General features: G+C 41.9%; 3 protein-coding genes across 5 annotated transcripts; 1 reads left to right on the forward strand and 2 right to left on the reverse strand.

Moving 5' to 3' along the window:
* Positions 1–1,953: 1,953 nt before the first annotated feature.
* LOC6502958 lies at positions 1,954–11,735 on the reverse strand. 3 transcript variants are annotated; one of them, XM_001963478.4, is made up of 8 exons: positions 11,634–11,735; positions 10,129–10,650; positions 9,748–9,932; positions 6,549–6,728; positions 3,714–4,638; positions 3,221–3,633; positions 2,831–3,158; positions 1,954–2,760 (listed from the first exon to the last, which is right to left on the reverse strand). In XM_001963478.4, exons 2-8 carry the CDS (start codon positions 10,241–10,243, stop codon positions 2,231–2,233), a joined length of 2,676 nt encoding a protein of 891 aa, XP_001963514.1. In that variant the 5' UTR covers positions 10,244–10,650; positions 11,634–11,735; the 3' UTR covers positions 1,954–2,230. The 3 variants fall into 3 exon arrangements, with proteins under 3 accessions (XP_001963514.1, XP_032308911.1, XP_032308912.1); XM_032453020.2 differs by lacking the exon at positions 11,634–11,735 and adding an exon at positions 11,524–11,622; XM_032453021.2 differs by lacking the exon at positions 11,634–11,735 and adding an exon at positions 10,915–11,028.
* An 826-nt stretch (positions 11,736–12,561) lies between these two features.
* On the forward strand, positions 12,562–14,020 carry LOC6503143 (syntaxin-16). The gene is made up of 3 exons (XM_001963479.4): positions 12,562–12,816; positions 12,879–13,012; positions 13,072–14,020. Exons 1-3 carry the CDS (start codon positions 12,736–12,738, stop codon positions 13,925–13,927), a joined length of 1,071 nt encoding a protein of 356 aa, XP_001963515.1. The 5' UTR covers positions 12,562–12,735; the 3' UTR covers positions 13,928–14,020.
* LOC6502957 (RNA-binding protein pno1) lies at positions 13,957–14,903 on the reverse strand. Its single transcript, XM_001963480.4, has one exon. It carries the CDS (start codon positions 14,798–14,800, stop codon positions 14,081–14,083), a length of 720 nt encoding a protein of 239 aa, XP_001963516.1. The 5' UTR covers positions 14,801–14,903; the 3' UTR covers positions 13,957–14,080.
* Positions 14,904–16,128: the final 1,225 nt, after the last annotated feature.

The raw sequence follows: 16,128 nt of genomic DNA on the forward strand, positions 1-16,128 counted from the left end.
TCATTTTGAATTCAAAAATTTTAATATACATAAATTAAAGATTTCTTATGTAAATTTGTATAAAATAAAAAGCAATCTAAAAATCCAAAAACAAATTTTCAAAAATGGGATTTATATTTTTTTAAAATTTGTTGGTAGGGTTGCCGTGTATTTTTTATAGTTATGATCTAACTTTCCTATTGTATGATGAAATATACCTTAAATCATGCTTTTAAGATTTTAAACTCTATACTTAAATTTAATTTTTGAAATCTGTAAAAATTTCGAACTTTTAAAGCTAAAATTCGCCCCAATTTAAATACACAAATCTCATATTTTCCTTTGGAATTCAATTATTTTTAAAATATTTAATTATTATAAAAAAAGTTCTTGAGTCATCGAGTGCTTCCCAGAATAAAAATATTTCAAAAATTTTGTTTTTTATTTTTAAAATGAGCGATTAATTGGGAAAAAGAAAGCACCACATACATTCGAAAAGTTCCAGGAGTTGCTAGGTCTTTTTTTGATAGAAATTGAGATAGAGATATAGTCTTCCATTTCCATAAATTCTGATTTAAGACACTGCCGATAAGAAAACAATGACAGGTTCCCGAACTCTCCAATAAGCCCCAGAAATAGTCCGCTTTATCAGGTTCTGGCATCCGCCCGAGAATAAAAATAAAAAACGCCCAGATTTTTTCTTTGGTTTTTGTTTTTTTATGTTTTTTATGTTTTTTTTTCGACACTCAATCAATATCAATATATTTTCATAACAATATATAATAGCATGTAATAATCTTTTTATTTTTTATTTTTTTGTATCCGTACCCCCGCTCAGCGTCCCATCGTCATTTTATAATTTATCTTACATTACAAAATTTAAGTTTTATTTTTTTTTTTTTATTTTGGAATCGAACCAAAAATTTTAATTTAATTTTAAGTAATTTAATTTTTGTTACAGATTGTGCTGAATGAACTTTGGACGCATTTTAGTTTCGGCCCTCAAAAAAGAAAGAAATTAATTAGATTAATAATCTCTACTTTGTTTTTGTTTTCAATTTGATATCTAAAAAAATTAAATATTTTTAATTTATTTTGACGATAAAAACTAGGTTCTTTATGGCGAAGTTAGCAGAATTCGCAGTTTTTTGTTTGTTTATTTTTAAGGGAAAATAATTTACCCTTTGACCTTTTGTGTGCTTGGTTTTTGTTTTGTTTAAATTGTAATTTTTTTTTTAAAGCTTAACGACACAAAAAAAAACCTAAAAAATTGCTGTCGTCTTTGATTTTTGGTCGAAAAGGTGTGAGGCTAAGAGGAAATGAACGAGTCGCTGAGATGTACAATATATAATATAATATATATATGTTTATAAAAAATCGGAGCATAAAGAAAAGCACATCGAAAAACGATTAATAGGTAATAGTTGTTGTATAAGAGTATAGTTACAGTTTTTTTTTTTTTTTGGCAATAGAGTGCACAAAAGAGATTTGCATTTTATGTACAATTTTTATATATATATAGTCTATATATATATCAATATATATTGTACAATAAATTTTTTACCATTTTTTTCCTTTTGAAACACTTGAGTTGCATAGATCCTTTTTGTGTTTTATTTTTTTTGGGGGGGGAGTGGGCGTGTGTTTTTGGTCCGAAACTGCGACTAATCTATGAATACGGCCCGCAGGAAGGACCTGCAGGACCTGCTAGTTAACAATATCAACAAAGAAGCAAGCGCGCCGGCAAGCTGCTTTTTTTTTTTTACATAATATAATATTTTTGTTTTTTTTTTTTGGCAGGGTCTCGGATCCTTGTGCTTTGCAAAAAATTAAAAAAAAAAAATTTAAATCGAATTTAAATCGCTGTGTGCGGAAAGTAATCCAAGGACACAGATCTGAACTACCTAACAGACATGTCCTGCCCGAATGGGCCAAGTTAACAATATAATTCGAACAAGACGATCAATATGTCGATTCTTTTCAAAAAAGAATTCAAATTTAATTTGATATTTTTATAATAAAAAGGAACATGCATTATTTTCGTAGATAAAAAAATAATAAAATGGTTATTTTTCCTGTTGTTGTTGTTGTTGTTGCTCGTTTTTTTAAAGATTTCTTTTTTTTTTAAAGGCAAACTGGCTTGGCGTTTATCCAAAGATTACTATCCGCTCTCTGCGATTTGTTGTCACTCCAAAGCGATCCCTGCTCCTCCTCATCCTCCTCCAGCCATCCATCCAGAGTCCAAAGAATCCTACTCATGCCTCACACCGCATATGGACAGGAACGTACTGAAGTTGTGCAGGCTGCAGGCGGGCAGGACCGTGTAGACGACCGAGGCAGTGTCCTGGCACTTGATGCGGAAATCGTGCAGCGCCTGCAACAACAGCTCCGTCGCCGGCGCCGCATTCACCTGATAGAACAGCTTCAGATGGATGGCCGGCAGTGGCTGGTGCTGATCCCCGCCAGCACCGCCCGGTGTCGGGATGGGTGTCGCCGGGGGCGTGGCTGTATTGGCTGCCGATGGCTTCTTGGCCAGCGGATAGTCCTTCAGGAGACGATTCACGACATATGTGAGTATCTCGTCCAGGTGCTCGGCGCTCACCGACTGCGCCAAGCGGCAGTGATTGCCGAGGATGTCGTCGCTCAGCTGCGTCAGCTGGGTGGTGGACGAGGCCAGGCCGGTGGACACATAACAGACGATAGCAGCACAGTTGTTCTCGTAGTTCCAGCGACGCCGGATCGAGATGGTGTAGTCGCCCACCGAACAGCCCGTTTCCTCATCTAGAGTGGAAAGAGCCCTCATTAGTATTGTAATCCTGCCTTAAATAATATCCCTATCCCTTATCCTTACAGTCGAATCGGTCGTTGTGGGTGTGCGCCCACACCTGCCACTCGACGAGCGCCTCCCGGGGCAGTGCCGGCAGGACAATGTAGTCCATGATGGCGTTGGTGGTGCGCCTCTCCCACTGACGTCGCGCCTCCCCGATGAAGGCCGGATGGGTGACGAAGCAGATGCCATGCACCACGTCCCTCAGCTGCCCGTGGGCGTTCATCGCCTTGGCGATGCGACTGATGTGGCGCAAGGTGAGCTTGCACTGGGGCCGGATGCCGCCCTCGATGATTGTCATGCTGCCGGGCACCAGAGCGATCTGGCCCGAGATGTAGGTGATGTCGCCGATCTGCAAGGATGAGATGGGTGTTAGGACAACGGCTGGAAGAGTCTCTATTTCAGGCTGCTCACCCTGGTCGACTGGCTGTAGGGTCCTATGTTGGCCGGAGCCCAGTGGGAGATGCCCTGGACATGCATTGTGTTGCGGCGACCGTTCAGCAGCGCCGCCGCTGTCTCCTCGCTCTCGCGATCCCGCTCCTCGGCACTGGATATGGAACCGGCGATGGCCTGGCGGTAGGCGATGGCCTCCATCACCACATGGCAGCCGTCGGGCAGCGGGCACTCGACGCAGACGCGGGTCGGCGGATTGTGGAAGTCGAAGGCGCGCTGGTAGATCCGATTCAGGGCCGGGTACTCGGCGATGGAGCGCACATAGAGGGTTATGTAGCACAGATCCTGCAGCTCGTAGCCCTTGCCGTGGCACAGGTCCCGCAAAGTGTCCAGGGCCAGTTGCATTCCCTGCTCCATGCCCTCCGATCCACAGCCTGGAAAGATAGGAGATTAGAATGGATTCTGAAGGGATATAGATCCTTGTAGGATCTGGGAGGAACTCTAGTACGGATACCCTGTATGCCGGCCAGCCACATCCAGCCCTTGGCGTTGATCGCCGCTCTAGCCTCGTTCGCCAGTGGACGGAATTCCCGCTCGTACTTCAGCGGACTCGGCGGCTGGGTAGCTCCGGCTCCTGGCCCCACTCCCCCCACCTGACAGCAGGTGTTCGCGGTCAGCCCAAGCGAGGAGATGGCCAGCGACAGCGAGCCACAGACGGCGGCAGTGCTGCTGACATCCCCGGTGGTCAGCAGCATCGAAGCGCAGGTGCTGGCGGAGGCGGATGCACTGGCCGGGGAGCAGACTCCCCCCGCCCCCGCCGCTGTTATCGCCGTCGTGGGCTCGTCGACGCTGGCGCTCTTCGTGACAATGGGTATGGGCGAGGAGGCGGTGGCGCTGGCGGTGGCCGAGGCGGAAGCGCTGGCCGAAACGGAACCGGAAGCCGAGGCGGCCAGATGCCGGCCGAACGAGTTGCTGCGCGAGATCAGTTCGCTCTGGCTGAGCGACTCCCGCAATCGGGTCTCCTTCTCGATCAGCTCCAGCTCCGTCTCACTGAAGTCCGGATCGCTCAGATCGCTGTACGTGGACTCGTTCAGATCGCTGATGTAGTCGAGCGAACGCTTCACGAAGACACCTTCGCCGCCGATGCCGCTGCCGCTCACTGCCACGCCCACCGCCGCCTCCTTCGGCTGGAGCGTCAGCTTGGTAAAGTTGATATAGCCCACCGGGCAGATGGGATCCGCGCTCGAGATGATCGTCTGTATGTCCTCGACGACGATCCGCTGGCGGAAGAGGGGGCAGTCCAGGGTGAAGGTCTCGTACTCGCCCCCCTCCCCGCACACGTTCAGTCCGTACTTGTCGCGCATCTTCAGCAGGTGGGGCTGCATCTCGCGGAGCGACTTGCCCAGGTGCCGGTCCGGCACCAGACCCAAGGCAGCCACCTGCAAAATGGGGGAGGGGATACGGGTTAGGAAGGGTTTACTTTCAGGACATGCTACTAGTCGGGAATAGGGAAGTCTGAGGAGGTCCTAAGGATATAGACCTAAGGAGCTTCAGGACTCATATTGGACTCATCGAACTTTGATCTATGAAGGAAATAGTCTGAGAACTTGGTATTATATCTACATTATTAGATATAAGGAGGTTCTGCACTAAAGATACCTAGTACTTTCGTAGACTGACATTGTCCAGAGTCTTTGGAGCTTTGTGTCCTAGTATTCCTAGCAAATTCTAGCTTAATATTATCTACAATATGTATTTGATAATATAGACAATCATTTTATTTTCATATAATACCCATATCTTGGGTAATTGGCTCTCATAAATTCCCAAAAAGTTATAATTGAAAGATAAATAAAATAGTATCTGAAGGACAAGTAGTAGTTCCTTCATAGTTTCTATACAAAAAGTGATTCACTAAGGTTCAACGTTGTTTATAAAGTAGTTATTAAAAAATAGAAAATCAATAAATAAATCACTTTTTCTCCCAGTAACTGGAAGATCCATTTCCAAGATCCATAGCAAAGTTTTAAAGATCTAAAATACAACAAACGCTAGGTATTTCATTTATTAATAATTAATTTATAAGCTATTGTAGCGGATATAGTGATATAACTAATAAAAACATATATATATTAGTAGTATAAATATATATATTAGTAGAACCTTCTATTGTATAGGACAGTACAGTATTCCTATCACTATATACACAAACCTCCAACCTAATATTAGCTTTTAGGATCTATAAAATATTATTTTAATTCTATTTAATCTATCACTATTAACTTCACCCACTCCCAGCCATATTTACAGTCTCTAAAAATTTCCAACCTTCGAACTACTGATATCTTTTAATATCTATAAAATATAACTAATTCTTTAACTATTTATAATTTATAAACAAGCCTTCAAACTAATAGTATCTTCCATTTATTAATAATTACTAAATACGCTATTACTGCTTAAGTTACTATAGTTTAAGTGACTTGCTATCTACGCCTATTGTCTTTAAAAATGTAATACTTTGAAACTTCTAGCTTTTAAGATCTATAAACTGGTAATAGTAATAGGGTTACTAGTCTCTATCTATTACAAGTAACATTACCTATGTATTCTTATCCCTATTTATAATCTCTAAACTTCAAACTAATAGTAGCTTTTAAGATCTGTAAAATAATACTAGGTATGGTCTATTTTTAATAATCTCCTGGCACTCTATTAGTATAGTAGCACCACCTACTCCCCTATTAAACTTTATTTATGATTTCAAACAAATACCATCTGCCATATACTACTAATTACTTACTATTACTAGAACCATTCGTGCTATTCCTATATCTTGTATCCTATTTTCTTTAAAAAATTGCCATCCTTCATACTAATAGTATCTATAGAATAAATAACTAGAAATACTAAAAATAGATCAACTTCCCTAGTAATAAATAAAATTGCCATCCCCCTTTATGAGTTCCCAACACTCTAAACCCTTAAACTATAATTAAGTATTAAATAATTAAGATCTATATAATATAAATAATTTTATGGCATTAGAAATAATAGTTCCCTGGCACTATCTCTGATCTATTAATCTTTATTTATGACTTCCAAACATTCCAAACCTCCAAACTAGTAAACAACCCGACCGCTAATTACAATTATTTGCGAATGATATTATTCCGAGATGATCTAGACCCTATAAGCTGATCGGGTGCTATTGTGTTCTGTTGACCGCACTTTTCAGCTGTGCCCACACCAACTAATTTTAGCCAAGTCAACAGTCTGGCCAATAAGCCAGGCCACCACTGGGAGCACCTACATACTCTACTCTAGTATATAGAGTGTGTGTAGTTACCTTTATTATGATGGCGTGCACCTGGCAGTCAATCATCTCCTGCAGCAGTTCAGTCTGATCTCTCCTCCACAAGTAGGCCAGGGATATCAGGTTGAGGCGGCTGCAGACGTTCTCCACCCGGACACGTTGGTAGTCCGACAGGATGGCGCCCACGGCCACCGCCTCCACCTGTAGTTCGTTCTGTTTATAAAGAGATATATGGGTTAATAATTTATTATTTATTATTAGTTAATATAGCATTGAATTCATAATATTATACTATATAGTTACTACTTTTGATTCACAATATCTCCTCTATAAGTCACTCGATAGATCATCAGTAAGAAATTCCCCAACCTACTTATCTCTTTTTATTATTTAATTAACGAATGTTCTTCTGACAGATACAGATACAGATACAATCGCTGGGTTTCAATGGGTCTATCGGGTAAGTAATAGAAAACAGTAGATTGGGAAAAGTCACAAGCGGACAAAGCGGACAACTGTTTCAGGATTGGATTTCAAAAAGACAGTACTAACCACTAACAGAATTTATGACCTAAAAATAGTTAGATTCTAATGAGTTTATTATCTTTAGAACAGAAATGCAAATATTTTTAATACTAGTTAATATTAGTTAAAAAATTAGTTAGTTATTAGTTTACAGATTAATATTAGTTAGACAACAGAGCGGACAGTTTTCAAAAGTATATATATTTTATTAATATCTATTTTTTTAATTGTTTATTAATTTTGAATATTTTTATAGCCAAATTAGCCTTTGGTCTACAGATCTAGATAGATGTCCCTCAAATGTACAATGATTGAATCATTTTTCAAATGACAGAAAAAAGGACAGACGGACAGAAGAGCGGACAGTATTCAGAAGTGTATATATTTATTAATTTTGAATATTTTTATAGTCTGTAGTATAGTCTTTAGTCTTAGATAGATATAAGTTTAAATAGTCCTAGATAGATATTGGATACTTGGATCATTTTAGAAATTAAAACTAAAGGGTATATATCTATATAAAATAATCTTATTTTTTATCTGTATTTTAAAGTTGAAAAATAAAAAAAAACTAAGTAGTCTTTAGTGTATAGATCTAGAGAGATTTAGTAACTGAAACCCCTAAATAAATATTGTATATTGGGGTATGTAACTCCCAGATGAATAATTTTTTAAATAAAAACCAAACGGACAGACGGACAGTTTTCAAAACTATACAAGTATTGTTTTTATGAAATTTGAATATTTAAAAGCATAGGACTGAAGTCCTATAGATATAGATATAGATATAGATATACAAAGTAACTGATACTCGTATATATATAATACTTTGATAATTTTTAAAATAAAAACCAAATGAACAGACGGACAGAAGAGCGAACAGGATGTGGGAGATGATTTACATTCTTGATCTGTATTTTCAACTTCAAAGGTAAAAAACTATCTAGTCTTTGTTCTAAAGATTTTTAAAGATATAGTAACTCTTTAAGTAAATTATTTAAGAGACGATTTACATTCTTAATCAGTGTTTTCAACTCTGTTAGTAAGTAAATGAAATGAAAAATAAAACAAAAAACACACATGCACTCGTATAATCGTAATCGTATTTACAAAAGCTATCAGACAACAAGCAAATAAAATATAAAATAAACTGCAATTGCAGTTTGAATGAGATAATATATTTAATTATTGAGGCGACTGCCAAACTGTAATCATCATTAAGTCTCCTTGGGTCGACTCGGTCGACTCCTCCATTATCGGGGGGCAGGGTGAGTAAATAAACAAATTGTGCCAGATTACTGGCACTTTTCCACCTACACATATTTATTTATTTATTTATATATTTTTTTTTTTAACTCGGTCGAACGGACGGTTCACGTGCACGGCAACCAGTTCGTCCCATCTCGATGGGTCGGGAATCGCGATAAGATTACGGATTCCCATTTCCCATTTGCCATCCGTCCCTGTGGCCCCCTGTTTTGGAGGCGATTACGTGGCTTGGCTTTGAAACTCTTGCTTCGCTCGGTTTCGGTTGCAGTTCCAATTATCTTTCCAAGGACACGGAAACCGTGTCTGTTGTTCTGCTGCACCGCCTCGCAATTAATCACAGAAAATAGAATTCTAAAAATAGGCCCATCAGCCATGCAACAGGTTCCATGAAATCGACTTTGCAATCAATATCTCCTAAGGTCTGGGTATCGAGTGCGCTTTTCCGCCGAAACATCTGGTCGGGAGTATTACGTTTCCGGATTCTATCAGAACTATTTGTCATCTGGCGGCCCAGCCGAGCCACTGGGCGATCCATTTCTCCCCGGAACACTGTATCGGTTTCTGAGACTCTACCGGGGAATCTGTGCCTTTCACGTGTCACCTCATTGCTTAAGGAATTCCTCACGATTGAATATCACTAGTTCCATAAACAAAGAGGAGATTCTAGAGTTTCTATTGAAATAGACAGTTTATCGATTGCTCTAAAGGAACTTATCGAATTAATCGGACACTGAGGAGTTTTATAAACTTTTTTAATCTTTAAACTGAGATCTATTTTTACATTACTTGTAAGTGAAGGACATGGAATGTGGAGATTCTATCATCATCTTTACATCTAAACAGATAATCGATTATCTATCCGGAATATATCGAATTTATCGAAAACTGAATATTTTAAAGGTTAAGGAAGAGTTTTTCAAACTATTTTAATCTTTAAACTGGGAATTAAGAGGACATGGAATGGAGATTCTCACAGATAATCGATTTTCTATCCGGAACATATCGAAATTATCGAAAACCGTATATCTTAAAGGTTTAGGAATAGTTTTTTAAACCTTTTTTATTTTTAAACAGAGTTATTTGTATATTTCTTGTAAGTTGAGGACCTGGAATGTAGAGATTCTAGAGTTTCTGTTTAGATTATCGATTGCTCAAAAGGAATTTATCGAATTAATCGAAAGAGTATAGTTTGAAGGTTTTAGAAATAGATTTTGAACATTTTTTAATTGTTAAACTGACTTACTGATGGCCCAACTTAGATCTATGGAATGTGGAGGTAGAATGAGCAGATAATTGATTATCTCTCCACAATCTATCGAATTTATCGATAAGTATAGCCTTAAAGACTCTTTCAATAATATCTATCTGAATTACTTAATTAAACACACAACACAACATGAACCAAATGAAGCTCAGTCTTATCTCCCTTTGTAATCACCTTGCATGTCTCCAGCAGACTATATAGATCCTCGACCTCGTCATCGTCCGTGGGCACGTACTGCTTGCCGGTCTGGGTGCTCTTGCCCTTGGTCTCGCGCCGATAGAGGGGCAGGCCCATGGCGTTGGCCAGAATCTCGATGCCCATGTGGCCGACTGTCTGGTACATGAAGCTGTCCAGTTCATCTGAAAGCGGTAGATCAAGGCGAGTGGTATGGTAAATGGATTGGCAAACAATTGTGATAATTGTGGCACACCCCGTGGGGTGTTTTTATGCCTTATCATTGCGGGGTAGATACAAAAGTTCTAATAATAATATTATTTTAAAAGGATTGCTGGAAAGAAAGGATCATTAATGGTATCTGATGGTTGACCCGCTCACCTTTGTCCTTGGGATGCAGATTGGCCAAGGCGACGATCTCGTGGCCCTCGGCGACGCACTGCATCATGTTGTAGCAACTATCCTTGCCGCCGCTGACCATGGCCACGACCCGCATCTTGGCTTCTCTTCTTTTCCGGGTGTCCTTAACCTTTGAATCCTGCCTAGCTCCCGACTAGCTACTTAGCAGGTGTGCTTATCTTTTTGTTTTTTCCTTTTTATTCTTATTTTTGGCTTAGTTTGTGCTGCTGTTTAGTGGCGAAGTGCGTGCTCATTTGGTCTGCTTTGTTGACTAGACTGATTTGCTTCAGTTTTGGGTTCTTCTGGGGGTCTCTGATGCCGCTGCCTCTGCTGCTGCTGCTGCTGCTGGTGCTTCTGCTTCTGACTCGTCCACTGTCACTGCTAGTACTGGTGCTCTGCCTCTGATACTTTAGCTGTTGCTTGGGGGTGTGCTGGTATTTGTTGTTGTTTGTTTGCTCGGCTCCTGCTCCGGGTTGGCCTCCTCCGCTCCACCGCCGGGTGTGCCTGTTTTAATGGAAGTAAAGTGGCCAGGTTAATTGTTGTCTGTTGTCAGTGGCTTTCAAACTGTAAACGGTGGGGGGGAAGGGAAAGGGAGAAGGACAAATCGAATTAGGTTGGCAAAGTGCAGCAGCCCCAAGGATCTGATTGCATTATCGCAGGACATCTGCTGCCTCTCACACACAAACACACACATAGGCAGGACATGCTGTATCCTTCTTGTAGCCTGTGTTCCAATTGGAAAACGAAGGTCACAAAACATACACACACCACACCACTACACTCTCCTCTCCTCCCATTTCTATTTCGCCTGCATTCTTGGTTTTTGAGCAAATATTGGATGAAGAAACGCCGTTTTTGTTTTCGTCGTTGTATAAATTTACGTTTATAAATAAATCGAATTAGTTGCGCCGCCAGAAGCAGAAGCAGAAGAAGCGCGTGCGTTTCAACAGGAGCAACAAAAACAACAACAAACACACACACACACACACACAGACAGACAGCACACATACGATACGAATCACAAAACAAAGCAATGTACGAAAAACAGAAAACGAAAGTAAAAGAAATTAAGGAAAATGGATGTTATAAAAACTAACACACACACACACACCCCCTCTACACACTCACTCCTACGAAGGCGACCATCACACACACACACACACACACATACTGTTGACCCAAATATAAAAATGTATAGTATTCTCAACATGTAACATTTTCTTTTTTTTTTGGAACATTCGCCGATGAACTCACTGGATACCAAAACACAAAACACAAAACCACACACACACACTTGGCACAACAATGCAGCACAACCAACAAGAACAACAACAATAACACAGCCGAACACTTAAACAAAAACAACAGCGGCCGCACAGGATAACGGATAATGGCACGTCAGGAAGGCTGGAATGCTAAGCTGGATGCTGCTGGGAGCTCCGAGTGTCCGTTGTGGGCCGTCGCCGGCAGTCGGTGGAGCGACTTACGGTTATGGGCATTAGTGTATTGGTTTTATTACGGCGCTTTGGGGCGCTTGAGCCAGGGATGTTCAAACTATATTTTTCTTTTTTGCAAACTATCGATATTTTTTGTCGAAAATATTTGTTTTGACAAAAAAATCGATGTCTGGCAGCGCCGTCAGAAGGCTCCCTCGGTTGGCCTTGCCAGAAAAAAACATTGTTATTTTTATCGATATCTGTCAAAAACCTCATATTTTTAAATTTGAAAAAACTTACCAAAAATCTAAAGTAAAAAACTGCTGTTTACGATAAAATAATCTTTTTTATGATCAACACAAAAATTTTTTGTTTAAATTTTCAGTTCTTGTATATTTATTTAATCTTTTAATTGATTTCTTTAATCTTTTATTTTTAGTTTAAATTATCTTAATTATTTAAAGTCTTAAATAAGTGAGTGTTAATTTTTCAGGATAACTTTCGAGAATCCGAAAGGATTTCATTATCGAATCAATTTCATATAATATGAATTTTGAAAAGTGTTCCAAGCTTCTATCTTCAAGAACACAACCCTTGTGTTATTTTCGTTCGTTTAGTTATATGGCAGCTAAATAATATAGTTGACCGATCCTTATTAGATTGAAAAAATTGGATCAATTGGAGTTTATGAAAGATCCTGACTTTTAAAATTCATCCACAGAACCAGACAGGATGGCTAGAACCCCTGCGGAGTTCCCTTTTTCACCTCTAGTGGAGCTGTGTTTGAAGCGTGCTCTTCCAGGCACTGCCAGTACCGCTTGTTCGGAGAAACTATTTTTGCTAGGTGGAAGAAACCCTTTTATTTATTGGATGAAATTCCAGCTGGGCTCCAAATGCTAGCCTTCGAGCCACCTGATCGAGAAAGAGATAGAGCGACCTTATTCAGATAGCGAAAGGTTGCCAGATTTGTGAAATAAGGCTGCCAGATGTTTTAAGCAAATTCGGCGGAGGGGGGTGCCATCTCTAGTTTGTAAGAAAAAAGAAAATAGCAACTCGTATGTTTTGAAGCATATTTTCGCAATTTCCATCCACGGACGGCAGCCGAGGATGTCATTTAACACACCCAATTAGCGCCCAGAAACAGCCACACACCATGACGTCGCGCAACCTGACGGAGGTGTTCGTCATCATGCGAAACAATGCCTCCAAGAACCGCAGTCACTACGACGATCGGGTGAGCTGGGCAATAAAAGGGGTAAAGTCTGTTTTAATTAACGATTTTTCTTCTTTAAAAAGAGGGGCAGCGATGCAGAGCGCCTGCTGAAGCACTCGGTGCGCGAGGCGGAGGAGGGCCTGGAGCTGCAGGACGACTATGGGACACCACCCTCCTGGCTGGACAAGTTCGAGGAGGCGCAGTACACCATGTCCAAGTGGGACTCTAGTGTTAAGCATAATCTAATGTTTTTTTTAACATGTTGTCTTCTGGCAGAATCAAGCCCAAGCTGGACGAGCTCGGCTCCCTGCACGCCCGCCATCTGCTGCGTCCAGCTTTCGATGACCAGCGGGACGATGAGTGCGACATCGAAGTCCTCAGTCAGATTGTGTCGAAGCTGATCACCTCGACGCACCGGCACATCCAGTGCGTGCGCTCCAGCCTGGGCGTGGGCAGCAAGATGGAGCAGCGCCTCACCGCCAACGCCGTGCACTGTGCCCTGCTCCAACTGCAGGAGCTGACGCTAAAGTTCCGCTCCAGCCAGAACGCCTATCTGCTGCAGCTGAATTCGCGGGAGGAGCGCTCCCAGAAGTACTTCGACGACGGTGCCGGTGGCGATGTCTTCACCACCGTGGAGTTGGGCGACCAGCCGCCGGACAACTTTGTGGATTCCTTTGACAATTTCCTGCAGCCGGTTAATGGAGCTGGGGCGGCACCTGGAGTAGGAACCGGTTCGTTGCTCTTCGAGGAGGACGAACAAGCCATCGACGACCACTTCCAACGACCGCCAGCCAGCCGGATGACCCAGCAGCAGTTGCTGCTCTTCGAGGAGGAGAACTCCCGACTGGCCCAGCACCGCGAGCAGGAGGTCACCAAGATAGTAAAGTCCATATACGATCTGAACGACATATTCAAGGATCTGGGGCACATGGTGCAGGAACAGGGCACCGTACTGGACCGCATCGACTACAATGTGGAGCAGACGCAGACTCGGGTCTCCGAGGGATTGAGGCAACTGCACAAGGCCGAGATGTACCAACGAAAGAACCGCAAGATGTGCGTGATCCTGATCCTGGCCGCAGTTACCTTCTTCATGCTGCTGCTGCTCATCCTCACCAAGCTCAGTGGCTAATCCAACCGTAATCTAATCTATTCCAATCGTTGTTTCCTGTGTGTGTGTATATTGTGTAAAAATGTATGAATTACATGTTATATTTATTATTTATTACTAAAGCTATAAAAAAAACGCCACTAGCCTGCCCACAGTTCTCAGTCCGGGACCCGATCACATGCGCTCCGAGAGGCGCGAGGCCACGGACCGCAAGTTACCGTACACCTTGTTGGGCGGGGAGCCCAGAATCAGATTACAGACCGCTCGGCGCGCCAGCTGGATGTTCTGGTAGCTGCCCAGGATGTGGATCTTGCTGTCGGCGAGGACGATGCGGGTCTTGGTCACGTTCTCAATGGTGAACTTTGTGCGACCGCCCTTGCCGGCCAGTCGACCGATGGCACGCGACTGGTGGTCGCCGCGCAGCGTCTTCACATCCTTGATTTCGAACGATTCCACAAAGAGATCCTCCAGCCGGAGCAGGGCCAGAGCGTCGTCCACCTCGAAGCCGCAGAGGAAGGCGCGCACAAAGTCGGCGCCCCGCTGCAGATTGGCAATGTCTGGCGTCTCCGGGCCCACACGCAGCTCCACCTGACGCGCCTTCATGTTGAAGCGAATCTGCAGCTTCATGTGCTCCACCACGGGCGTGAAGATCTTCATCCAGTGCTCCTTGAGGGAGGAGTAGCGGTGCGGTGGCACGGACACCTTGCGCAGCTCGCTCCTGGCCTTCTTGGCGCGGGGCGGGGCCGATGCCCGTGTGGTTTGGGAAGATCCTTCGATGCCCGTCGCCTCGTCCACCTGCATCTCAACGTCCTGCTGGCTTCCGGCGTTGGCACTGCGCTTGGTTGCCCTCTTTGCCGGCTCAAAGGCGTCGGCCTTGATGTTCTCCACCTCCATTATTGAGATTTTTAGGGATATTGCGTTGTTTTTCTAAAAATTCGGCTTTAGTGTTTCCACGTGCGGTGCCAGATGAGGGGGCAGTGTGACCAATCGACGTTTGGCCAGGGAATCATTGGAGATGGCACAATTTCATATCGTTATCGGTAACGGTGGTGGTTATCGCTGTATTGCCAATCGAATAGGCGCTAAAATTCAATTGCTTTGAAATAGTGACTGCTAAGTAGCAGTGGTAGTGGCAAGTTTCCTCTTTAATTGCGGTTACCGGAAACTTGTTATCTACTTATCACCATTAACAAAGTTTCTTGGCTAACAATGAAAATTATTTTTGCATCAACCGCGAAGATAAGCAGCTTTTTTTGCCGCAGGAAGGGGGATGAGCGGGTGGAGATGGAGTTAAGTATGGAAAACTTAAGTAAAAGTAAGTAAAATGCGGCTACCAAAAAGCCAGGCGATAATCTCAAGTTTGCAATTGCACTGGCAATTTGTTTGTTATCTCCTCCGTTTTTTCTCCTTCTTTCTTTATTTCCCTATCTCTTTTCTCCTCTTTTCCGCCCCCAGTCTGCCAGTGGAAAACTTTTCCCCAGTCTGAGCTATTTGCATAGGCACACCGACAAAAAACACAAAAAATAAGGGAAATAGTGCACAAAAACAGACATAGACTGTCCATGCATATTTAAAAAAAAAAATGGCCAAGATGATTCTAAAATCTTCTTTAATCCGAAAATAAGAGGGCTCTTATCACAAAACTTGCTTTATGTTTGCTTTTTAAGAGTTCTTTTTTAACGATTTACCTTTTTTAAATAATAATGATAATGATTTATGATTTTTTTAAATATATTCCGGTAGTAGAGTTGCCAGGTTGCTTTATAATTGTCAGTAATTAGTTCGTTTTGAGATTTATCGAAAAGATTAAAATTATTTCTTGAAAAAATGAAAAGATTTGAAAAAATGAAATACAGATATTGGTAAAAGAAAATAATCATTTATTGAAAATATTCTCAAGATAAAAATAATGCATACTATATAACTAATTGTACATTTTAGTAAAAAAAATTGTTGTCTGCTTGTTTTTTTTTAAATAAATTTTTTTTAGTGCAGATAAAAGGCCGGACTGAAGGGGCGATATGAGTGCAAATTGCGTTGGATTCCATTTGGCATGCACTCATTTGGGTTATCTGCTAGGCCACTTAATAAACTTAATGACTCTCGAAGCCTTTTGGCTGAGCAAGATTTTCCGGGAAATCGCCGAAAAGTGCGCTCAGCTCTTCTCTCTCTACAGTTTTTCGAGTTTTCAAACCCCCACTCCCCACTCTCCTCTACCCAGT

Source organism: Drosophila ananassae, chromosome XL (assembly GCF_017639315.1).
Source record: "Drosophila ananassae strain 14024-0371.13 chromosome XL, ASM1763931v2, whole genome shotgun sequence".
NCBI lineage: Eukaryota > Metazoa > Arthropoda > Insecta > Diptera > Drosophilidae > Drosophila > Drosophila ananassae.